Raw genomic sequence first — 26,460 nt, forward strand, 5'->3', positions numbered from 1 at the left:
AAAAATCCTGAACCCTGTTCAGTCTGAAAATTGTCTACCACCTATTTTTCCATTTGTCCTGGAAATGCCATTAAAACTTCACAGCTGTGTAACTGCAGCAGCACTAAAGAGTCTAAACACCAAGGTTACCTTTGCAAATGAAATTACCATAATAAAAGCTGCTTTCTCCATTGTGCAGAAAGTACAGACATTCTGAGGGATGAGGATAAGAATTCTGTGGTGATTATCTTGGGAATCAGGCACTACTCAGCAGATTAGATTCTGAACCACCTGTCAACCCCATTTCCATGCAAATTGCTTTACTTTGAAAGACATGACCTCAAAGCTCTGGAATGGCACTGCAGGCCTGCATTTCACCACACCACCAATTACCAACTCAAAAGGATAATTAAGAGCACCAAAAAGGGCCTTTTGCAACCTCTGAGAGACAGACAAAAATATAACCACAACATAACAAAACACAAATCCCACATAAATGAAAAGAGTAAGCTGCATCTCACCTCGTTTGAATTTTCTGTTGTGATGTTTTTATTTTTCAGCTTTTTCTGCAGCAGTTTGGTTTCATACTCTGGCCTGGGATGTTCCTGAAAAAGACAAAAGCAAACAAACAAACAAATGTGATTATGATTAAGAGAAAATCTCCAAAATGTTTGGTCACATTCACAAACAAAGCCATCAAGATGATTCAACTCCACACACCTTTTGGACTAGGCTGTCAGATCTGGCCCAGCTTCCCTAATCAATAACCTTTCAATGTGCCCTTGCAAAATATATTTTTCTCTCCCAAATTAAAGCATAAATTAAGCAAGATGACAAAAATTTACTAGCCTTTTCAAGTGAGAAGCTCACAAAAGAGAAAAGTATCATGCATGTCCTCATTCCCACCAAGTTCTGAATTCATTCAGAGCTGGAATTTGGATATCTTCCATAAAACAAGACATTCCTACAGCAGTGGCTATATCATCCCTCTTTACTATAATTAGAACCCTTGCATATCAGCCCCATCCAAAACAATGGCTTATTAACATTTTTGATTTAATCTGATAGTCATGAAGAGAACAAAAACCATTTTAAATTAATAAATCCTCATGAGCAATAGAATGGGGCCTACATGGAACTTCACCAGAATTCCTTGACATATACAGGTGGTGTTCATTTTCTGTACCGGTTACATTTTCACCACAGCAGACACAACCCTCACTGTTCTGTGTTGCATGTGAGAATATAAACACAGCGAGACCTCCAAACTATTTTTTTATCCTGATAGTGAGGTTTTCCTAATGCATTGAAAAAGTATGTGATAAACTATCATTTAAATAATTGAATCTTGGAATAATCTGTGATGGAAGGGTCCTTACATCTCATTCCAATCCCTCTGCCATGGGCAAGGACACCTTCCACTTTGATGTGTAAATGTTTTTGGCCGTAAGGAATGTCAAAAGTCACAGGGTCTTGCAAACAATTAGAAAAAATTAATTATTAATTACATACTTGGCATGGGAATTGGTGTGTAATCCCTAACCTACTATAAAAGAATATGGCAGTGGGCTTTGGATAAAAGAATGAGATGAAAGAAAAGAGAGAAAAGGAGATTAATAAGAGAGAGAGAAACAGATGAGCAGCCCTAATTCCAGTGTTGATCCCTGATGGGATGATGGGATGTCCAGGATCCTGAGGTGCGCTACCTAGGCATGCTGGGGGTTTCTCTTTTCGCGATGGGTTTCTCCCCTGAAGACAAGTTTCTTGCTTTCCATGCAAATAAGTTATCTTGAACCTTCTATCCTTTCAGACCTTTCTGGAAATGGGCCAGGAGCTTTCAGGGGTCTTGGGTGATCTTGATCACCACTACAGTCCATGCCCACTTCTTGGCCTCATTCCTGCACTTTTTTTGTTGCGCCTCTGTGGACTTGACCAAGATATTTACCCCAGAAAAGTGCTGCACTACCACCACATGTCCCCCTTCACCAGTCACATTTTGTTCTTCCTCCTGGCATGCTGGTACAAACAACCCTTGCCTGTGTCTACCAATAATCCTTGGTTGGCTCCGTGGCTATCCCAGTATCAGGGTTTGAGACACATTCAGTGGACACTTCTCTTCTGGGTATCTACACAAGGTTGCTCACAGCCCCATCCAACCTGGCCTGGAACACTGCCAGGGATGAGGCAGCCACAGCTGCTCTGGAAAACCTGTGCCAGGGCATCACGACCCTCACAGGGAACAATTTCTTCCCAATATCCAATCTAAACCTGCTCTCTGTCATTGCGAAGCCATTCACAATGTGAATGTGTCCTGTCACTCCAGGCCCTTTTCAAGAGTCTTTCTCTATCTTTTCTGTGGGTTCCCTTCAGACACTGGAAGGCCATAATGAGTCATTCCAAAGCCTTTTCTTCTCCAGGCTGAACAATCCCAATTCTTCCCAGCCTTCTCTTGTAAGAGAGCTGCTCCATCCCTCTGATCATCTTGGTGTCCCGCCTCTGGACAACATGTGGAACTCCAAGAAACAGTGAGGTACAGGTAAACTCTAACATTAATAAAGCTGATCAGCAGCAAAAATGGTGGTAAGCAGGATGAGAAAAGGACAGAAACAGGTACAACAATAAGCATTTAAAGTTGCTGCAGTCAACACCTGTGTCCTGATGCTTCTTACATTTTTACTGGCTTGTGTTATTTGCATTATTTGCTACCATTCTTCCTTATATAAAGATTCAGAGGCTGGATGTGACAAACATCTTTAGACTTAAATGAAGAAAGAATGAAGATATCTGGCATGGATGGCTACATGAGAGGAGACAGCTTGATCAAAGCAGGGAAAGGAGATAAATGAGGCTGTAAGAAACTGAGGAGATCTAGATAAACTATGCTACTGCAGACCTGAATTTGTTTTCTTCCTTTTTTTCTTACTTTCTGCTAAGCAAAATATTCTGAGACATGAGGGGCAGTCTCCAGAGTCAGAGCAACATATGAAAGCTGATTTGAATGAAAACTAGGTGAAATAAAGAAAATAAATGCCAAGCAAAACATTGTACGCTAAACTAATTTTTGCTATTGACAGTTTTGCTCTGAGTGCATATTCTCCTCAAATTTGGCCAAGTTACATTTAACTTCCCTAGTAAAGGAGTTCCAGTATCCTTTCATACACCTGCACCTGGAATGGAATAGTAGTTGATCTGTCTTTATTGAATTTGCCAAGTCATCTTACCCTTGACTGAACAGACCACAGAGCTCCCTGGAATGCATTTTGTATATATTCCTTTTATGAGTATGTTGCACCAAATATTGTATTTCTTTACAGTCCAGACTTAGGGATGTTTGACCCATGCATCCACGGATGTGAAGGGAGAATTCCACTCAGCTGTAAAAAGAGTGTGGTTCAGAATGAATTCTTTGTCTGAAAATGGGAAGAGTTCTACACTTAGGACAACAAGCTAGAAATAGTTGTGATGTCTTCACAAAGGCCAAATGTCCATGTAGGGATAGATCTGAATCCCAGGATGCTGGAAGTTTGCCAGTACAGCTGCCAGACACTTATTGAAAACCGTGTGAGCCAAGATACTGTGAGACCAAATGAGTGCTCTGAGAAGAAAACTACAATTCCCATTCTGAAAACAAAGAGCCAAAACATGAAATTTCTACTCAGGCAAAACTCATGTTGACAGTGGGAATTTTCTTTGAGAGTGGCTTCCAGGATTTGCCTCTAACATACACATGTGTATCCACTATCCATCAAATTAAGCCTCTGTAGATAATGATCCAGTTTGATAACAAAATGTGAACTCATCTCTCCTTAATTTCCCTTTGTTTTAGAAAGAATGTGATAATGAAATTTTACAAACATGCATGACAAACACATGGAATGTGTTTTTAAAAAAAATTGAACCATAGCAACTATCCCAGATTTGACAGACCAAAGGAGTTATCAAAAAAATTAAGCCATACACTTTAAGTAAAGGCAAAGACCCACTGCAAATTCCTTGAACATCCTTATGCTAACATCCTGAACACAAGCAGAGCAGCTAAGCAGTTCACACTGATGGGATCCACAAATAAAAATTGGAATGACCCAGCTGCTGCCCCAAAACAAGATGGAAATGTGGAATGAGCAGAACAGAGAACCCAGCTGTACTCTGCTGCAAAAGGGTTAATTATTAGACATCAAGGACTTAAACCCTCTGTTTCTTATGATGGTGACATAGGATGCAGGGGTAAGAAGTCTAGGGAAGAGTTTGTCATTCACACCAAGAATCTGTTTAGACTGCCCTATTAATGGGATGCTTGTCAAGGAAAAATAGTTTTATGTGACAGGATGGAGTCACTGGTAGATGATCACAATCTTTTTAGTCCAGATCACTTTCAAAATAACTGAAAAATGAAAAATTAAAGCAAAAGCTTGAATAAGTCATGTAGCATGAAGACAAGCTTAGGGGGTGTTAAAAGCTACTGAGAAAGTATATAGGAACTCAGTTATTAAAGATATTCTAGAGCAACATAAAACAAAATTAATCAAGGGAAACTAGAAGGTTCTATTATGGGATTGTATTTGCTAGACAGACAGAGAGATTCTATGCCTTTGTTTGCTTTCAGTGAGCAAGAACAGTGGTAATGCATTGGGCAAATACCTGTAAAACTAAATTTTGAAATTTGGCCTCATATTTTGAAGCTCCCTTAAGCTAGGACCAAATAACCAAATGATGCCATTTCAACAGCAGATAACATATTTTGTGGGTAACTGTAGCAGAATATAGCATTATTTATGGTTGTTTGTTACACAATTCAAATCCAACCCATTTAAATACTCCTATAATGATGAGTGGAATTGTGTAAATTGTAGAATCACAGAACGGTCCGGGTTGGAAGCAACCTTTAAGATCATCCCATTGCAACCCCTTGCCATGGGCAGGGACACTTTCCACTAGACTAGCCTGCCCTATCCAACCTGACTTTCCAGGGATGGGGCAGCAACAGCTGCTCTGGGAAACCTGTGCCAGGGCCTCTCCACCCTCACAGGGAAAAATTTCTTCCCAATATCCAATCTAAACCTGCTCTCTGTCACTGTGAAGCCATTCCCCCTTGTCCTGTCACTCCAGGCCCCTGTAAACAGTACCTGATCTTGTGTGTTCGCCAAGGGGCACATCCCTGGCAAACCCTGCTTACCTACTCGGATCTCCTGAGTCACTGGAAAGGAGGAGAGGAACAAAGACCTCGAGGTGGTCCCTGTTCCTAGTGGGGCAGTTCTGTATAAAGAAGATTTAACCTCTCTAAACTCAGGGGAGGGAAGAATTTGTGCCACCCCAAGTGATCCAGCCTTTGAGAGGCCCCATCCCAACACTCCAAGGAATCAAGACTATCAATTTAAAAATCGAACAGTTTTGAGCCTTGAAGAAAATTCAGTTCTAGAAAGGACAGAATAGGTCATTGCAACGGAAAAGGAATCAATGAAAGTAAATGAGAGCATGTTGATATGTCTGATAGAAGAGAAATAAAAGAGGAAAATGTACTCAAGGCCCAGGATATTCTGGGACATCACTGGATCAACAGTCTGGGAGTGAAAAAATGAAATCACACACCTTTACCAACTTCTTGGAAAGCAAAGAAATTTTCATCGGACTTTGTTCTTACAGTTTACAACTTTAAACATGTTTAAAGTGTGCTTTCATGTGTAATCTTTTAGTGGAGCAATAATTGGTACTAAACAGTTTCCCCAAAGATCTGAGGAATAACATTCATTCTTCAGCATTTCTTCCCCAGCTATCCTAATGAAATTCTAATCCTCCTAAACACAGGACTTAAATATAACGTTGAAAGGATTTGTTTAGAAGTACAGGGCTAATCAAGGATCATTAACTAATTAGTGTTAGTAAGAATTTAATGAAGTCAGGGAAGATTCGCTGGAAAGAGTAATGAAACTCAAAAAAGGTTAATAAAAAAGCATATAAAGAATTTTAAAAATATTTGGAAACATGGACCCAACAGGAAAATTAGAATAGTTATGGGAAAAATATGAGATAATGTATCTGGAGAAAACAATCCAAACTAAAGATCTCATTGGCACAAGAAACTTGAGGATGCAGAAAGGAGAGATTTGACACAAGACAAAGTATTGTAGCTACAAATTCCCTTTTTACCAATACCGGACAAGAGGGCTACGAAGTTATTTATTAGAGCCTCCTCTTTGAGGATTTTAGCAAACAAAAATATCTTATGCTTTGTGGCTTAGTAGATACTATTAAAACTTCAGAAAAATGACTCTACTCCTGTCATTTGCAAGGTAGAAGACAAAGTGAAGCCATCAAATTGATCAGATCAAAATGAATTTTGAAACTGTGGTAGAGAAAATAAAGTTAAATCAATATCAAGTTAGATGAGAATGGAATGTAACTGTAAACATATTTAATGTCACCAAGTCAGCTTGCTTTTTACTTTTGTTTCATTCTTTTTTACTCAATCTACCTTCCTTATTAATTTGTCTTAACTCAGCAGTAATCCACAAGGACCTCAAAGACTTCCCTTAAGGGTTCAATAATTATGGATTTTTTTTAAAACTCATCAAATAGCAAAAAGAGGAACCAGACTTGGGGAATTAGTTTCCAAATAAACTAAAATGGTTGGCAAACATTTTACAGAGCACAAGATTATAAATTGAGATTAAAAGTTCCTAAGGAAGACAGACATCCAAGTTCCTCCCTGTTATAACAAAACTCAACAAAACAGCTTGACTATTTGAACAATACCAAGACGAATGAGTGGAGACTCCTTGGCATTTCAGTTAATGCAGACTCTCTATCCATTTGACTTCCAAGTTCTTGCCCAAATTCTAAAATTTCATCTTTTGTAATTGCATTTCTATTTCAATTTGCACAGGACCATTGGCAAAATATGGGAAAATCTCTTCCACCCAAAAAAATGAAAGCAGAAACATCCTGGAAATACAATTTCTGAAGATTCATGAGAAGGCAAGAGTTTCTACCACCCACATCATTAACTGGAGTCCATCTGTACTTCTTCACCAAGCAGAAGAGGGTATGGATTCTCCCACCTCTATTCCTGGTTTACTGATGGTCATATTCCTTATTACACACTCTGAACTAGAATGATATGCACAACCTCTTTCGTTGGGTTAAAGTCACACATGTGTGGCAAGGCACATTGAGTGGAGAAATTTCAGGAAGAATTTCTTCACTGGAAGGGTTGTTAAAGCACTGGAATGGGCTGCTCAGGGAGGTGTGGAGTCACCATCCTGGAAGGTGTCCACGGAATGACTGGACAAGGCCTCAATGCTCTGGTCTAGGTGGCAAGGTGAGGATTGGTCAAAGGTTGGACTCGATGACCTTGGAGGTTCTTTTCAATCTCAGTGATTCTGTGGTTCTGTGTATGTTTATGCACAGTGTTCACAAGGCTTTGTCTGCTCTCATGGTTCTGGTCTGAATTTGTTTCTTTTCTTTCCCTCTCCCATTTGTTTATCAGATGCTCTACTGATTTTTAACACAATTAGCTGTTTTCCACTTGGTATCCAATGCTTGCCATTCTTTTTGTGGATTTCAGGTGTCCAAACACAAATTCTCTAAGTCTGTACAGCTGCCAGCTGCATAGATGCACAGAAGCCTTAGGGAGTCTGCTTTCCCAGACTGCCATTGCCAAAGCATTTGCAAATAAATAGAACTAAATTAATATCTTGTGTGACTCTTTTGAAGCAAGATATTTGGCCCAGTGTGTTCAAAGAAAGCAATTTACTGAAAGGTTTATAGTCAATGTCCACAAAAATTACACCAAAGGCATTTATTTCAATATAACTCTCACAAACTAATTCTCAGCTCTTCAAATTTATGATTGTTTTTCTTCCTGCTTTGGTTCTGTAACTTCCCTTCCTAAAGAAATTGACAATAAATAGCTTATCTCCATCTAGTCTTTAAACTCTTAAACCTCCTGAGCTTCTTCCTTGCCCCTTTCTGGTTCTTTTAAGTGATCCCACTTCTGGTTCTTTCTAGCCTAACCTGATCAGACCCAATCCTCCTTTTTCCAACATAACTTTCAACACTTCTAAAGACTTCACTATCACTGAAACCTGATGTCACTAACTTTCTACAGACAAATTTATCCTAATCTTTACAAATTTTATGGATAAAAGGTGAACAAAACCTGATCTAACTTTTGGGATTTTGTTAAAATACCAAGAAGTGACAGGAGACGACATAGTACATGATTTTCACAGAATTCACAGAATCACAAGGTTGGAAGAGACCTTGAAGATCATCAAGTCCAACCCATGCCCTAACACCTCAGCTAAACCATGGCACCAAGTTCCACATCCAGTCTTTTTTTAAACACATCCACGGATGGTGACTCCACCACATCCCTGGGCAGGCCATTCCAGAACTGTATGACTCTTTCCATGAAAAACTTTTTCCTAATGTTCAACCTATATTTCCCTTGATGCAGCTTGAGACTGTGTCCTCTGGCTCTGTCATTTTCTGCATGTACTATCAAGAGACATGTCTGTTATTCTTTTTAAAAGACCTGGATATACCAGAAAATGGCCAGAAAGGAACAAGAAAAAAGAGATACATGGAAAATCATTCCAGTAACTGAAGAGAGCCTACAAGAAAGATGGAGATACTCTTGACAAGGGTCTGGAGTGACAGGACAAGGGGGGAATGGCTTCACACTGACAGAGAACAGGTTTCGATTGGATATTGGGAAGAAATTGTTCCCTGTGAGGGTGGAGAGGCCCTGGAACATGTTTCCCAGAGAAGCTGTGTGGGGCTGCTCCATCCCTGGAAGTGTCCATGACCAGGTTGGATGGGACTCTGAGCAACCTGGGATAGTGGAAGGTGTCCCTCCCCAGGAGAGGAGGTTGGAACAAGATGATATTTAAGCTCCTTCCAACCCAAAGCATTCTATGTGGTTCTATGGGTCTCTGAAAATATTCAGGAACTAAGACTGAAAGAGCAGATGCTTGTTCATCTTGAACAAACAAGGGTGACAGAAATATATTATGTTGAATTATGCTGAAAAGAGGACAGAAGTAACCCCTGTCTTGATCCTTGAAAGATAAAATAAAAAAAATTAAAAAAAAAAAAAAAAGAGAGAGAGAGAAAAAAATTACCATGTGGCAAGAAGATTTGAAAACCGCTATGAAAAGCTTGTTATCAGTACAGCTAGAGAAGTATTAGAGAAGATTACCTAGGGAGGAATTGAAATCTCCACTGCTCAATTTATTTAAGAACAAATTAGACAAATATCTCTTCATATTGATTTAAGTAGAGTTGATCCTACAAGGCACAAGGGATGGCCCCTCAAGGTCCATTCCAGTCTTATTTTATGATTCTAAGTTCCTAATTCTTCAGCTTGTGCTGAGATTTGTCTGGCACTCCTTCACTTGTCATAAACAAAGGATTCCTGCTGATCCCATAGTTCCTCATGTCCACAGACTTTTACCACTTCAGGCCTCTTCATCATAGGACCTCACAAACCTATAGATTCTGTCACAGCATTTTGCAAATATTAAGCTAAACAGGAGGATTTTGTACTGTGAGTGATGAACTTGAAACACAAAATCACAGAATCACAAGGTTGGAAGAGACCTTCAAGATCATCAAGTCCAACCCATGCCCTGACACCTAGACCATGGCACCAAGTGTCACATCCAGTCTTTTTTTAAACACATCCAGGGATGGTGACTCCACCACCTCCCCAGGCAGACCATTCCAGTACTTTATCACCCTTTCAGTAAAAAACTTTTTCCTAATATCCAATCTATATTTCCTTTGATGCAGCTTGAGACTGTGTCCTCTCGTTCTGTCAGTTGCTGCCTGGAGAAAGAGACCAACCCCACATGACTACACCCACCTTTCAGAAAGTTGTAGAGAGTGATATGACCACCCCTGAGTCTCCTTTTCTACAGGCTAAACACCCCCAGCTCCCTCAGTTGTTCCTCACAGGGCTTGTGTTCCCAGCCCCTCTCCAGGATTGTTGCCTCCTCTGGATGCTCTCAAGCGTCTCAACGTCCTTCCCAAACTGAGGGCCCAGAACTGGACACAGCACTCGAGGGGTGGCCTCACCAGTGCCAAGTACAGGGGGAGAATGACCTCCCTGCTCCTGCTGGCCACACTATTCCTGATACAGGCCAGGATGCCCTTGGCATTCTTGGCCACCAGAGCACACTGCTTGCTTGTGGTCAGCCGGCTGTCACCAGCACCCCCAGGTCCCTTTCTGCCTGGCCACTGTCCAGCCACACCATCCCAGCCTACAATGCTGCAGGGGGTTATTGTGGCCAAAACGCAGGACTCGGCACTTGGACTTACTAAACTTCATCTTGTTCGACTCTGCCCATCCATCCAACCATTCCAGGTCTCTCTGCAGAGCCCTCCTACCCTCCAACAGATTGACACACGCTCCCAGCTTAGGATCATAAGCAAATTTACTAATGAAAGACTCAATACCCTCATCCATGCCATCAATAAAAATATTGAACAGAACTGGCCCCAGCACAGACCCCTGAGGAACACCACTGGTGACTGGCCCCAGCTGGATGGAGCACTGCTCACCACCACTCTCTGGGCCCGGCCATGCAGCCAGTTCCTAACATAGCGGAGTGCTCCTCTCCAAGCCGTGGGCTGCCAGCTTTTCCAGGAGTGTGATGCGGGACACAGTGAAAAAGGCCTTGCTGAAGTCCAGACACAACAACACCCACAGCCTTTCCTGCATCCACCAGGTGGGTCACCTGGTCATAAAAGGAGACCAGGTTGGTCAAACACAGCCTACCCCTCCTAAACCCATGCTGACTAGCCATCCTGTAAGTGCTGCATGCTGACACTCTATATAAATTGTTCCATAACCTTACCGGGTACTGAGGTCAGGCTAACTGGCCTATAATTATCAGGATACTCCTTCCCACACTTTTTGTGAGTGGGCATCACTTTGGCCAGCTTTCAGTCATCTGGAACCTCCCCAGTGAGCCAGAACTGCTGGTAAATGACGGAGAGTGGCTGCGCAAGCTCATCTGCCAGCTCCCTCATCACCCTAGGGGGGATCCCATCTGGTCCCATGGATTTATAAACTTCCAAGCATCTCAGCAGTTCTCTGATTGCCTCGTCCTAGATAACATGGGGACCATTCTGCTCCGTGACACCATCTGCCAACTCAGGAGGACAGCTGTCCTGAGAACAAGCCAACTTCCCACTAAAGACTGAGACAAAGAAGGGATAAAGCACCTTTGCCTTCTCCTCATCTGCAGTTATTGATTTCCCTCCCACATACAATAGAGAACAAAGGTTGGTCTTACCTTCATTTTGCTGTTAATATATTTGTAAAAACATTTTTTATTATCCTTTACAAAAGTTGCCAAATTAAGTCCTAAATGAGCTTTTATTTTTTTTTTCTATATGCCCTAGCAACTCCCTTAAATACCTCCTGAGAGATCTGACCCTCCTTCCAAAGATGATACCTCCTCTTTTTATTCCTAAGTTCCTTTGAAACCTCGTTGCCCATCCAGGCTGGACGTTTACCTGTTCAACCCATCTTTTAACACATAGGGACAGTCTGATCCTGTGCTCTCAAGATCTCTCTTTTGAAGCTTGCCCACCTTTCCTGGGCGCCTTTGTTTTTAAGGACTGCTTCCCAAGGAACTCTCTGAATAAGTCTCCTAAATAGGCCAAAGTCTGCCCTCCGGAAGTCCAGTGTAAGAGTCTTATTGGTGTTCCTCCTCATTTAACCAAATACCAAGAACTCTATAATTTCATGATCACTGTGCCCCAAGCAGCCTCCAAACACCACATCTCCCACCAGCCCACCTCTATTTGAAAATAGGAGGTCTAACATAGTCCCTCCCCTGGTGGGCTCACGCACCAGCTGCAACAAAAAGTTGTCCTCCACACACTCTAAGAACTTCCTGGACTGCCTCTTTTCTGCTGTATTAAGTTCCCAGCAGATGTCTGGTAGGTTAAAGTTCCCTGCAAGAACAAGGGCTGGTGATCCTCAAACATTCTCCAGCTGCTTAGAGAATAAGTCATCTACCTCTTCTTTTTGGTTGGGTGGATTATAACAGACTCCCAGTAGGCCTGGCTGGCCCTCCCCTTAATTCTTACACATAGGCATTCAACTTCATCACCACTATTTTCAATATTCATGGCATCAAGAGCCTCCCTAATATAAAGGGCCACTCTCCACCTCTTCTTCCTTTCCTGTCTCTTCTGAAGAGCTTGTAGCCATCCAGTGCAGCGCTCCAGCTATCAGAGTCATCCCACCACATTTCTGTGATAGCAACTACATCATAGCTCTGCTGCTGCACCATGGTCTCCAGCTCTTCTTGTTTGTTACCCATGCTGTGTGCGTTGGTATGCATGCACTTCAGCTGGGCTATTGATTTCACCCCTAACTCGGGCTTATCACCCTTGGGCCTGCTTCCAGAGAGCTCAGATGCATCCTCTTCCCCATTCAGACCTAGTTTAAAGCCCTCTCAGTGAGTTCTGCCAGTTCATGAGCTAAAATCCTTCTGCCCTTAACAGAGAGATGAAGTCCATTCAGTTCCAGCAGGTCAGGTGCCTTAAAAGTTGCCCCATGTTCAGAGAACCCAAAATTCTGCTGACAACACCAAACCTTGAGCCACTTGTTGGTAATGTGGGCTCTCCTATTCCTTCCATTGTTTGTCTCTGCCATCAAAGGGACTGAGCAGAACACCACCTGTGCTCTTGCCCTATCAACCACTTGACCCAGTGCCCTAAAATCCCTTTTAATTGTCCTGACACTCCTCTTTTTAATCTCATCACTGTCAGCCTGGAGTAATAATCAGTAAAGCAGTGGGTAATAATCAAAGGGCCAAATCAGCCCAGGGAGTCTCTTGATAATATCCCATACCCGGGCCCCAGGGAGGCAGCAAATCTCCCTGTGATGGGTCCAGTCAACATATGAGGCACTCTGTTCCCCTCAGAAGGGAATCACCCACTATGACTATACCTCTTTTCTTTTTGATGTTAGAGGTGGTAATCCTTCTGACAGATGAAGTGTAATTGGACAGATCATTTTCTTCTACATCATCTGGCTGACCCTCCTCATCCAGAGCCTCATACATATTCTGAAGTGGCACCTGGGTAGGTGATGGGAATCAGGAGGAATTTTTATTACTTCCCCAAGTAGGGAACCATTCCCACTTCCCTTCATCCATCACGTGTCCTCCTATTGTCTGATGGTGGGAGACATGGGAAGCCTTGAGAAAATCAGAAAAATATGGTGGTTCATAAAATATGCCACAGAGCCCAGAGTTTGCTCTCCAGCCTCTCAGTTTGCCCTGCAGTTGGTACATCTCTGGCAGGGAGCAATTTGACATCCCATGTGGGACAAGCTGTAATTTGTAATGTGCTAGTGCACTGGGTTTGCATGACAACTCACAGACTGGGAGTACGGGGTTGTACTGTGAGCATCATCTACATCATAACAGGGGAGACAGTCACGAAAAAGCTGACAAACAGAGACAAAAGAGAGGAGGTTGCTGCCAAGTAAGCAGTGAAGGAATATTTCTGCATTATGGGATAGTGATGAAGAAGAGGAATACTAGAGTGTGCTATCTGTTCTCAGGGTTATCTTTTTGTTTTATCCAAATAGTTTTATCTGGGAAATAGGAAATAGAGGAATAACATCACTACCATCCTATATCATGAATTCCATGATGTCAGCTTGCTTTTCCCCTACAGTATTTGCTCCTGTTGTTTATCTCCTATTTGAGCTGAGCTCACCTAGCAGTGCTGAAGACTTGTAGGTGGTCTGTTGTTTAAGGAACTATGCTGAAACACAAAGAGAAAAAATGGATTCAAATTCTCCCAGCAAACCAAGACAGTTCTAAATTATAGAATATGACCCTGTTCTAGAGACATCTCAGCATCTAATGCCAGGGGAAAGTCCAAAGTCTACCTGTTCTTAGTATGATAATTATTTATGATTTTAGTAACTGCACTCTCTTTACTCAGGGTTAGAAATGAATCCTTGGATGAGAGAGAGTCATTAGAGCAAATCAAAGGATGAAATTAGGAACAAAATTAGGGACATTTTAAATTTTCAGTCAGTTCAGATTATGTCTGGAGACCCCATGGCTAATTGGAAAGCTCTTTCTGAAGAAACCCACACCATTCATTGTTTTGAACAGTTGATGAGCACCTTGAGCTCAGGATGACATACCTAATGCATCATAGATGTCACCCAGACCTCAATGCAAAAATTGCTGTGACCTGTGGCTGTCATCATCACAAAGAATTCTTGTTACACATAACGAAGTAACATGACAAAGTATTTATTCAGTGTCATTGTGTTATTGCACACTGGACAATGGCAGTTGGGCATTCTCAGCAAAACATGATCTGGTCTTACCTTATAAGACTTTTCAACATTCATTTTTAACTTCAGAGTGCTGAACAGTAAGATATAGGTGAGGATTTCCTAAGTAAACACTGATACTCAAAAATGTATCAGTTATAGTCCTTTATCTAAATACAGCCACAAACTGCATTGGACTGGAGAACAGTCATGAGAAATCTATACATCAATGCTTATATAATATGCATCTATAGAATAATTAACATGGTAAATTAGCCCAGGGAGAGGAGACTTACCTCTTCTTCTTCCAGTCCAGTTAGATCCCAGAAGTAACTCAATCTCATCTGCAAGCGCTTCCATTGTTCAAGGAACATGGTAGCTTTAAAGAAATTAAACAATTTTAAAAATGATAAAAATCCAAAGCCTTGTGGTAACATTTGTGTTACTTATAAGCTTCAACTGGTTTTGAATCCCATTATGCTAGACCCTTTAAAATTAAGAACTAAGAAACAGCCTCAGGCGCAATTTTAAGGAAATAATTCAAGCAAGGCAGAGGGACAATAATTACTGTCTTTTAAAAATAAAATACAGAAAGACAGAACATGAGTTGTCCAGAGCCACTGTTGAGTTCTTGTCAGGGAACAGAACTGAGCCCATGACTGCAGATATCCATGGAAGACATCATCTCTCCTAATTCACCATGAAGCATTCTGAGGTAGGTTTAGCCTGCTACTGAAAGAATTAGGATACCCAGCAAGATGTATAAAAAAGATATTTTGAAATATATTACAGTGGTGTAGTTAAATGCTTTTTACCTTCATAGACATGGGGATTTTGCCCTAAAGGGCTGGCCTCTGGTTCAGCCTCCTGCCTCTCGTTTTTTTACTAATAAGAAGGAACAGATATTTTACTGTTGTCCCATATGTACATATTTTTCTCCTGGCTGTCCTCTCATAATTGCTGTTTTCTCAGTGCAGCCCTTTTCCTAGTTGCCCCTAATTTATGGACTTACAGATTTATTACAAATAGCACTTATATATCTTGGGTTGTGGACAGGTATTTTCAGATAACAATATCATTATCAATTACTAAACAAGTACATGCCAACTGAAAACACCAAAACTCTACCAATAAAGGTTGTACCTATAAAAACTGGGGGCACCATTTACCATTTTCTTATGCTTCACCTCACTTTTTCAGTGGGTGAAAAGAGTATTGTAAAAACACTGTTAGATCACAGCAGTGTTTATATCACTTAGAACATCTTGTAGATTACCCCACAAGACAGACAACAGTGGAGAATCAGATCAACTTCCCTTGACAGCATCTAAACTGTTGGATAACACTGAGAAAAGTGGGAACTCTGTGAAAATAACCTGGCCCTTACAAGTCATAATCTGTCCCAGCAGTTAGCTGCAAATATTTTCTTCACAGATATGATCCCATTACATAAGAAATAAATATCATTTAAAGACAGGACTGGCAGCACACTGAAAGCAAATCTGGACATTAAGCAATGAAGTTGCTATCTGTGTTCCTCCCTTATAGAAGAGGGAACATATAAAAGCTATATTTAGCATGGTTTGAAAACTCAAGGGTTTTTAGATATCCTAAATACAAAAACATTTTGTTATTTTATAGGGTGCTATTACTCATTCCATTCTTTCCTGTTATACAAAAGCTCAGTTCCACATTTAGCTCTATAAGAACATACTTGGCTTGATGCAGCAGCTGCTCTGAAATCAGCACGTCTGAGCTGACTTACACCAGCAGAAAAACTTAACTGACAGAGAGCAGGTTTGAATTGGATATTGGGAAGAAATTCTTCTCTGTGAGGATGCTGAGGCCCTGGCAGAGGTTTCCCAGAGCAGCTGTGGCTGCCCCATCCCTGGAAGTGTCCAAGGCCAGGCTGGATGGGGCTATGAGCAACCTGGGATAGTGGAAGGTGTCCCTGCCCAGGGACAGTTGGACTGGCAGGGCAGTGGGAACTGAATGAGCTTAAAGGTCCCTTCCAACCCAAATCATTCTGTGATTCTGTAAAATTTCTAATAAAGGCATCTGACACTGAAATTTAGCACCAGAACACCAGTGACATCAAGCCCAGTCAGCCAGGCATTACTGTGAATACGGACACTTGCAGCAGGACTGCTAAAATCACAAAGATACTTCATGAGGAATCAGGATCAGCTACTAAAAGCATGATTCCTTTGGAGATATTAACTATAGGAAGCCTTCTGCTTTCTAAAGAATGGGAGAAGACAAGAAACATGAAAGAATTCCTGTGCCCAACACCCTCATGAAATTAATCTGGCCCAGATCATCACAGTTTGCTCTTTTAAATATACAGCTGGAATAAGTGTTTGAGTGAGCTCTGCCATTCGACAGATTGAGCTCTAGATATAACCAGCACAGCCTCTAATAGCAGGGCAGCAAAATTTGGTGTAATATAATACTTAATAGGAAAGCTGAGCAGAGTTAGTAAAGACTCCATTATTTTGCTTTGCTGCTCTTTGTGTGTGCCGGCTGCATTTTCTTGAACTGACAAGCTCAGTTATCATGGTCCCAAAAACAGACTTTTCTAATCTGTGGGAAACATTTTTTGGAGGAGGGCTACAACTCTGAAAGAATTTTGTTATTCTTACATGCCTTTTTTTAAAAGCAGTGCATATGGAACTTTTTGTCCTGTTCTGTTCCATAACAGATTCTACTAATTTGTCTTAGTGCAAGGATGTATCAAAGTTTTCTTTTGCACATTGCATTGCTGATACTAAAATACAAATTTTCTGGATGAGGTTCAATGCCAATTGTCATTTGCATGGATGCCAGTTTACAGTAGAATTTCTTTGTCAGGAAAATTATATTTTATTTATCTTAAGCTTCACAGCAGCAGGTGACACAATCTGCCAGTCTACACTGAAATCTGAAGTAGTAAAATGAATTCTTGTGAGAGTCCATAAATTAATCCTCTTTTTTCTATTTCTCAGTCATCATTCTCTCTAATGTTTGCTCTAGGGCTTCCAGGAACTGGTAAATAAATGCTTCCATGATCTGTTCTGTCTGCAAGTTCCTTAAAAACCTTCTGCTGTCCTCACCCAATGCCAAGCCACCAATCAGTCCTTTCTAAAACAAGCTATAAAATCTTAAAAGGCCTGCAAAGAATAACACACTGGTTGCTGAGGGATGGCTATAACAGAATAACATATTTGCTCAGTTTAATATTAACAATTATAATCTCATTTTGGGAACAATGAATAGGGAAATGAAAAAATCATTTTACAGTAGCAATAACACATTTAGCTTTCACAATAAACAAGCTGTAGAGTAAAGGAGAGCATAACACCAGCAAAAATTCATGCAAGCACAGTACACATGCTTTTCAGGGCAGAGGTGAGGCCAGAAAAATAGGAGTAATACTACAATGCATTCATTCATGTTTATGAAGTGTTTTGATACCCTCATGGAGACAGGGATATTTGCCATTAAAGAAAAGCAAGCTTGTTTAAATGGGATATTCTAAAATATATTATAATTTAAATATAATTTAATTTGCCATTAAAGAAAAGCAAGCTTGTTTAAATGGGATATTCTAAAACATATTATAATTTAAATTATAATAGTCCCATTTCTCTTGGAATCCCATAAAGTTTTTTTTAAATTATGTGACTGAATTATCCCCCGAGGAAGTGGGACTGTGCTTAAATTAGACCCTTTCAGCTGTCTGCACCATACCAATCCTCAAATACATTCTGGTGCCAAATGCAGAAGGTATTAAATTGGTGTGACATGTTGATGGAAAATGAAGAAAAATTAGAAAATATATGGCAAAGTTTAGAAGTACCATAACAGCACAATGTCCTCTGTGGAGAAAATGGCCTCAAGATGTGCCAGGAGAGGTTCAGGTTGGACTTCAAGAATTTCTTCCCATTGGCATTGGAAGGGGCTGCCCAGGGAGGTGCTGGAGTCACCATGCCTGGAGATGTTTAATAAACTGAACGTGGCACTCAATGCTCTGGTTTAGTTCATAAGCTGGAGATCAGTCAAAGGCTGAAGTTGATCTTTTAGATCTTTTCCAGACTTGATAACTCTGTGATTGTAAACATGGCAGTAGAGGAAGAAAGATTTTTTTTTTTCTTCCCTGAACTACACAACCCCATTTATTCCAGAGCTTGCTGTTGACAGTGATATTTCTTTCCCCAGTCTCAATGCAGACAGCTCTCCCTGGCCTTCTGAGGACCACCAGCTTCCAAAAGCCATAGGGATCCCATTCAATCAAACAGCACTTTGTTATGCCGTGAAGAGCCCAAAAATCTAATGACACTGTTAGCTTGCAAAGCAATACTCACCCCAGAGAGCCATAAAGATGGAGAAGAAAACCGTGGCAGGGTTGTCAAACAAGTGACTCGCTCGAGCAGTGGCACAGGCAGAGCTGAGGTTCCAGTAATCACAGAACTTGTCACACAGGGGGCACATGGTGAATGCATTGCGTTGGTCACACATCTCTTTGCTGTGACAGACAAGGGCACAGGTTCCTCTGAGTATGCCAGCTCAGAAACTGTGAATGTGCATTACTGATATCGAGCAGCACATCACAGCTATTACAAGCTGTCTACAATATCTGTGGCCTGCCCCTGCAGAGAGCAGGAGCTGTGTGCTTCCTGAAGGTTCATTGCCACGGATGGTAATTTTTAAACCCTTATAGGCACCTTACCAACAGGAAAATGATGCAACACTCAACCAGACTGATCACTGCACTGTATTAGTGAGTTAAGGAAGACAACATCACTGAAAACTGAGGTTAACCACGCTAAAAAAACAAAATTCAAACACAAAAAGTGGAGTTTGCATCTCTGCAGTCAAGTTACGTGATTTGATACAGATCAGTGGTCTCAAAGGATATTCAGTGCTGTTGTCAAAATACACTTTTTCTATATGGTGGCACAAAAATATGAGAGAAAAGATTTTTTACAGATTTTAAGATCCTTACTGTAAAGTTGTTATTTTGATTCTCAATCTTATTTGTTACGCATGTATTCAGTTTCTAAAACTCTTTGAAAAAAACAGTATTACTTTAACAAGCCAAACACTTCTTGTCAGGGCTGAGAATGCTTTCAGTATTTTCCATGACATTTGGATGAGAAATCCTTTCATACAGTCCCACTTAGGTGAACTTAGTGCAAAGCTCAAATGTCCTTGCCAAGATCATGAGCTGAGTTGCCAATGATAGCTGGCATATGGTGATTATGATTGTTCCTATATGGACCATCCTGAAATAGGTTTTCCTTACAACTTCAAATTTAAAAAAGGACTATTCAAGGTCTGTTATGAATATGTTTATATTATATGGTTTGAAAAGCATGCAGCTGTTTCCAGCTCTCATGTTGTTACAGTAATTCTCTATTTCAAAAGGCAGCAGAGGGTGCTGCAGATACATCTCAGCCATAAATCTCATTGGAGTTTGAATGTTAGCACAAGCTTTCACCCCGACAAGCACCAAGATTTATTCAGATCAAGCTAAGAAAACAGACCCTGCTTCAGATGTGTTGCTGTTAATCATTTACCTATCAGTAACCTTGTCCTACTGCAGTGATTTTAAAAGCTTATAGTTCAGGGACTGTCATGAGTGTGATCAGCATACAAGTACTGAAGTATCTTGTCTCCAGCAGAAGTCAAACACAGATAACACACAGAATTTTATTTTTTTTTCGCTGGGAAGCAGACATTAACATTACGGTATCACTTAGGCAGTCTTTGTGTAGTACATTCCCCTCAGGATACACAGAACATTATTTTGTGCCTAGAAGGGGAATACTGTGAAGACTAAATATAGAATCACAGAATGTGTTGAGTTGGAAGGGACCCTAAAGATCATCCTGTTCCAACCCCCTGGCAGGGACACCTTCCACTAGCCCAGCTTGCTCAGAGCCCCATCTCGCCGGGCCTGGAACACCGCCAGGGACGGGGCAGCCACAGCTTTTCTGGACCATCTGTGCCAGGGCCTCTCCACCCTCACAGGAAATAAATTCTTCCCAATATCCAATCTAAACCTGCTCTCTGTCATTGTGAAGCCATTCCCCCTTGTCCTGTCACTCCAAGCCCTTGTCAAGAGTCTCTTTCTATCTTTCCTGTGGCACTCTCCATCTCCCTTCAGGCACTGGAAGGCCACAATGAGGTGACCCCAAAACCTCTTCTCCAGGCTGAGCACTCCCACTTCCCTCAGCCTTTCCTCCCAGCAGAGCTGCTCCATCCCTCTGATCCCCTTGGATCTCCCTGTCCTTCCTGTGCTGGCCCCAGAGCTGGATGCAGCCCTGCAGGGGAGGCTGAGCAGAGAGGGGCACAGGGGCAGAATCCCATCCCTTGATCTGCTGGCATTTGCTAAGTCTTGTAACTATTGATCATCTTACTTGTACAAATGGTCTGATTTTAATGGGAATCAGGTGTTCCAAGAGCTGTGGACAGTGTTTGCATTAATTTTAGTGAGTTTTACATAACGACTTTCTGATTGAGCAGTGAACTATGTGCACTCATAAAAAGCAAATTAATATCTTAGAAAACAAACTCAATACAGTGGACTCACTACACATTTCTCTTTCAGGAAGTGAAACACTGACCAGTCAAATAAATATGTGCTCTTCAAATACCTCTTCAATGCCTCTGTGTTTGTAATGCTTGCAGGGTTGGTAACTATACACCATTGCTCTTCAGACAATTAAATCCAGTTATTCTCACTACAGATTAATAAGAAAAAGCACAGTCTTATAATTTTCAAATAACAAACCATGGTTGACAGATAAGCTTACCTAGGAATGTCACTTTCAATGGTTATACATCCATATAGAAATACAATAATCCCAACTACTGAAGATGGAATGAGGAATTCTGTGTATAAACCCAGCCATGCAAAATAAAGTCCTATCTTTTCTCCAAAATACTTCCTGAAAAAGTGGGGGGGAAAAAAAAGAAGAAAAAGCACATGTCAAGGATATCATTTTAATATGTGTTTTACAGCTACTAAACAGACCCAGAAAGTTAAAATATGAATTGTGAAAGACATGAATGAAACCCTGAGGATCTTGAAGACAATAGGAACAAATGAAGGGGATGATTTGGGCATTTGGCAGTTAGGGCTTCTCTCTTCTGAAGTTAAAGATGGTTTGGATCATTCTCCTGAGCTGAAATTAAGCAGGTATCATTGCAATACATAATATCTGTTCAGGGAAAACTGTGGTCTTTGCATCTCTTAAAATAAATCAGTGAAATAGGAGAAAACATTGGAAAATACTTAGTGCCTCAGAGGAGCACATTAATTTTTGCCTCTGTAGTACTCCTGGATTCAGTTAGTGAGAGTCATAGCATGTCATCTATGGGACCATACTGACAACATCCTCTAGCATCTTAAAAGATGACTAATCTGGAACTGCTGCTAAAGGAGGAAAGTTTACTTGCACACTTAGGACTGGTTTTTCAGAAAGAATAATTTTGTCAGGTTAACAGCCCCTGGGCAGCTGGTTAGAAAAAACAGTGTCTGTTCTGAGGAGCAGCCCACTGCAGATGTTGATAAATAAGTGGTAGAACTCAGCCCAGTATCTTCATGAATCACACTGCAAGAAGTAAACTAAGCATGGATGAACCTCACTGATCATTCCAAAGTACAGTTAGGAGTGATTACAAATATTGCAAAACCCAAAGAGCTTCATATAACTCAAGAATTCACCAAAATTTAGATAAAAACCAACAAGGTTAAAAACATTTCACAAGCCAGAGAAGAAGATGGACAGTGTTGTACAGAAAGCAGCTACAAAGAGAGCACTCAGGGCACGACATGGAGTGTGAGTCAGCGAGACATTTACACTTTGATAGCAGCAAAAATTAAAATAAATTAATGATATCATGTCTAATAGAAGAAACACAATCGCCTCATAAAGGTTGAGCACGATCCCAGTCTGAGATTTATTCTGATCTCATTTACCTTAGGAAAGTTTTATCCAAGTTCAGCACCCCAGATTCACATAATTCCTACTGAAAATGCTTAAATGAGATTTTTGGAGGCCCAAACTGAAATTTCCTACTCCAGAAGTTGGGTCTTAGGGCCAGACATGCCACAGAGAGACAAGGCAGGAGTGCAACCATGGCAGAGAACCAAGGGACAGCAAGACAAGCCTCCACAGTCACTTCCAGCTCAGATGAAGTGGATAAGGGAAGAAACAGTGAGGGATTTTTATTACTACCAATCCTGCTGTTGTTCTCACACTATCACAGCTGCAGCTAACTCCATAGTTCCAGGTTCTCCCATGGAAAACTGGCAGTGCAGTCCTGAGAATTTCAGTTTTGCCTTCCTTGAGTGCCTCTACTTTCTCATGTCTAACCATGCTTGCTTATGTTCTAGAAAGGATGCATGCAATCCTAAAGGGGAAGCAAAACAAAAGCATTTTGAGGAGATACACGGACAACATTATCTTCAGTATGAGGGGATGCCATCCAGAAGCTGGAAAATTTCAGGAATCTTCAAGGAAAAAGTACAGCCCCTACACCTGACGCTGCAAGGTACCCTAAGCACAAACTGTATGAATTATCAAACAGGACAAGTGAAATCATCAGAGCGTGGCTTGAATGGCAATGAGTTAAGATTTGAAGCACCTTGGGACAATGTATTTGCAGAGAATACAAGGAAATATGACATTATATGATACAGCATATTTTATGAATGATAAATATAAATCTTTGTGTTGCAAATACAACCCATATACTGTGGGACTGCCCTCTGACCTGGCACATGCCAGGTAATTTTGTGGTAATTATAAGAAGCTTTTCTTTATTTTCACATTTGAAAATATATATTTATTTTAATATACCTATTTGTTAATATACTATGTTGTTAGTTAAGTTTGTTTAATACACACATTTTAATACACTTTTTTAATATGAAGTGAGAGAAGGAATACTTGATTGAAATATAGAACTAACCAGAAGGTCTAAGCTGTTCTTCAAGCCTCTTGTGTGAGTCAACAAACAGCAGCCATGGTGTTGGAACAGCACAGGATAGAGGGAAAATCCATTTTCTCTCAAGTTTCTTCCTGACTGGGAAGTGACAACCTTAAATTTGACACTAAAGCAGGAAAAGGAAGACCAGAGGAAGATTGTCCTGATTATATCTTCTTACTGCTTTCTTGTTTGTAGAGATGGGCAATGGGCACAGCTAGTAAAGTGTTTCAAATAGGTCAGAGCAGGCACAAAAATACTGTCCACAATCTAAGCTGTTCAAAACTCTGTTCTTTTGACAAAGGGCCACAGCTTAGCACAGAAAGAGTTCAAATGCCAGCATCACTAAAGAGTAGGTAATCAGGGTCAGGGAAGTTGAAGTTTATGGCTCAAGAAACTTCCCCTCAAATTTTTAAGCCTTCCAGTGATAAATGTGACCTGTAACTACAAAGCAAAGGGTTGCTATTTGTATCCACACCAAAAGAAAATGAGAATAGCTCAACAATGTCCTGGCAGTATGGAAAAAATGCAGTTGCCAAGAAGAAAACTGCACTCTGTTTTGTGACTTAACTGTTTTGAAAAACAAAAATAATTTTTATTATATAATTTTTTTAGTTAAGATGCTGTACCCAAACTCAGTCCACCAATGTGCCAGAAAGTGAAATAATCTAAGGAGAAACAATGACAGAACTTGAAAACATAATGAACAATTTAGTTGTGAGCTTATCAAGTCAGAAGAACACAGGACATAGATATATCCTTTCATTGACACATTCAAGAACTCTTCTCTGGTTCCTCTGAATAGCAGTCAAGGCTCTGCAAACACATGTGAATCCTGTACCAACATCTACTGCTGGATCCAGTAGTAAATGAACAGAGGGGGGAAAAAAAATATGTGCTTCAAGGGTAGAGGAAGATGTAAATCCAGAAAAAGTATTTTTACAAGTTTTTATATATTTAGACCAAGAACTTGGCATGTTCTCTCATTTACATTGGTATAAAACCAGTCTAATTTTATTATCCTACAGGAATTATCCATGATTTATGCTGGCATGGCAAAAGAGGAGAATTGAGACCAGTCTTGCCCTACTTCAGTAGCTAATTCACCTCTGCCTCACATATATCCAGGCAAAGGATATATGGACTAATCCTTTCCAAAGTGTGCTCATGGATACTGCAGAATGTCACCAAAAAAGTGAGCCCCTGGCATTGTGTGAGCTTTATTTCTGCATTAGGGAAATGCCCCTTTAGATACACATATTCCATGGAGGTAGGGGTTATTCCCAAAGTAAAGGGCAAATGGCTTTAATGAATGTGTACTGCTCCTATCAGGAGCAGCACCCAAGGCTTTTGTTCTGTGTGTTGATACATCATAAGGTGAAATTTTGAGCCTTTTGTTTTAGAAGACTTTATAAAGGCTGGTTAAACAGCCACCTACCAAGTACTGAGCTCTCGTGAACAAGAATCATGTCTTTAAGGAAAGATTTGGTCAAATTACCCATAACTCCTGAACAAGCTGAACAAGAGCTGCTCTTCCAACAGATTATCAGAAACAGCATTAAAAAACTCCCAACAGCAGCAGCAACAACAACCACCTATAGAAAATGTATTCCCTCCCAGAATTAGAAGTGTTGAGAAGGCCACAGTAGAAACATTGGCCCAGTTCCCTCTGCTTCGCCCATATAACACTTAAACCAGACATCTGCAATGCACTTTGGTCTGTCTGGTTGCAAAGCCAACATCAAACAGAATAACTGATTATTAAACCCTCTGCTTGCATGTTGGTCACAGGGCCCCCATGCCAAGCTGTGCAATGTATAAATAGACTAGGGTTTGGGGAAGGGGGGAGAAAGAGAGAAGGAAAAAAACCCTTCAGTTGTGACTCTGTGAAAACAAGTGTGGGTACGTGGAATGTGAATAAAGTGTGTGGTGCGTGACACATGCTGGAAAGAACTCCGAAGATGTTCAGGAACAAAGCTAAAAAAGCGAGGAAAAGGCGCTGTGGACACTGAGTCATCTAACTGGGAAATCTGTGCAGAACTCTTCAGTTTTTAAATTTCTGCAGCCCACTCTAGGCCAGCTGTCACTTCATGTCTCCATTTCATTCCACCAGCCCTTTGGTGGAGGGGCCGATTAGATGCAATAGCGTCTATGCAAAACGAAACTGATTTACAGCTGCCTCTTGTGTAGGTTTCCCCTGTGCAAATGGTCAACCAAGTCACATGTATTACTAATGCATTCAAAATAAACTTATCTGCACAGTTTAGTGGTGAAATTCTGGTGTTTCTGCTGTTGGGGAGAAGGACAAGCAGTTTAGTTTCATGTCAGAACATCTTTACTGCCAAGGCTAGTTTCTTTCTCTGTCCAGGTGAACATTCCCTCTCTGACCCACAGCAACAGCCCCCAGGAACACAATTTATTCTTTCAGGGCTTTTGCAACCAGAAGAAAATCTACCGTTATTCTGCAGGTGGAACTGTGACTACCCTTAGAAAGTGAGAAGCAATTTCTAGCACATGCTGAGTTCAGAACATAGATATTTCTTTTGATTCTGAGATAATAGTTCCCACCATCCAAAGTTTCCATCTCAAAACTGCAGACTTCTTTCAGAAAGACTTCTGGAGTATAGAGAAAGCCCCAGTCATTACAAGATGATCAGGAACATTGCTGAACACCCCAAGATTTTACTCCAGGTAGAGCTGCCTATGTCCAAACTTTTCTGGATTTGCCATTCTTTCTTCGCTTGAAAATTTTCTCAGGGCAAGATTCAAGCATTTATTACAACCATCTGGGACACCTGGGTGGAATTACTGCTCAGCAGCAGCACTGAGGCTGCTGTGCATCCAGAGATCTTGGAGATTTCCATCAGGGTTGTGCCTGACAGCACATATTCCATCCAGGCAATCTCAAGAAGGAACATATCAGTGCTAAATCCAGATACACAGAGAGTGCACCAAATGGAGCTATATGGAAGCCAAAAAAAGATCCTGGCAGAAGACAATCCCCCTTGGAGCAACGTGCCAAGGGATTGACAAACTTTTTTTAATTAAAATTTTAAGAGGGGGAAAAATAACAACTACAGAAACTCAGATAAATTGCAATGCATCTGAGTTTGAGGTAGGAAAGAAAATGTCCTTTAGAAAAGTCAGCTGGTTCTGCATGCAGAAAACAAAGAAAGGAGGCTTTG

General features: G+C 40.9%; 1 protein-coding gene across 1 annotated transcript in view; it reads right to left on the minus strand.

Annotated features, from left to right (window-relative positions):
* The window catches only part of ANO2 (anoctamin 2), a 156,969-nt gene that overhangs the window by 74,099 nt on the left and 56,410 nt on the right, over positions 1 to 26,460 (minus strand). Inside the window, exons 11-14 of the mRNA XM_041426850.1 lie at positions 21,097 to 21,231; positions 18,643 to 18,803; positions 14,596 to 14,678; positions 501 to 584 (exon numbers count right to left, since the gene is read on the minus strand). Of these exons, the coding sequence (XP_041282784.1) occupies positions 501 to 584; positions 14,596 to 14,678; positions 18,643 to 18,803; positions 21,097 to 21,231 (463 nt within the window). The remainder of the gene's footprint in view (positions 1 to 500; positions 585 to 14,595; positions 14,679 to 18,642; positions 18,804 to 21,096; positions 21,232 to 26,460) is intronic.

This window comes from Onychostruthus taczanowskii, unplaced genomic scaffold (genome assembly GCF_017590055.1).
Source record: "Onychostruthus taczanowskii isolate IOZ18803 unplaced genomic scaffold, ASM1759005v1 scaffold95, whole genome shotgun sequence".
In the NCBI taxonomy this organism is placed as follows: Eukaryota; Metazoa; Chordata; class Aves; order Passeriformes; family Passeridae; genus Onychostruthus; species Onychostruthus taczanowskii.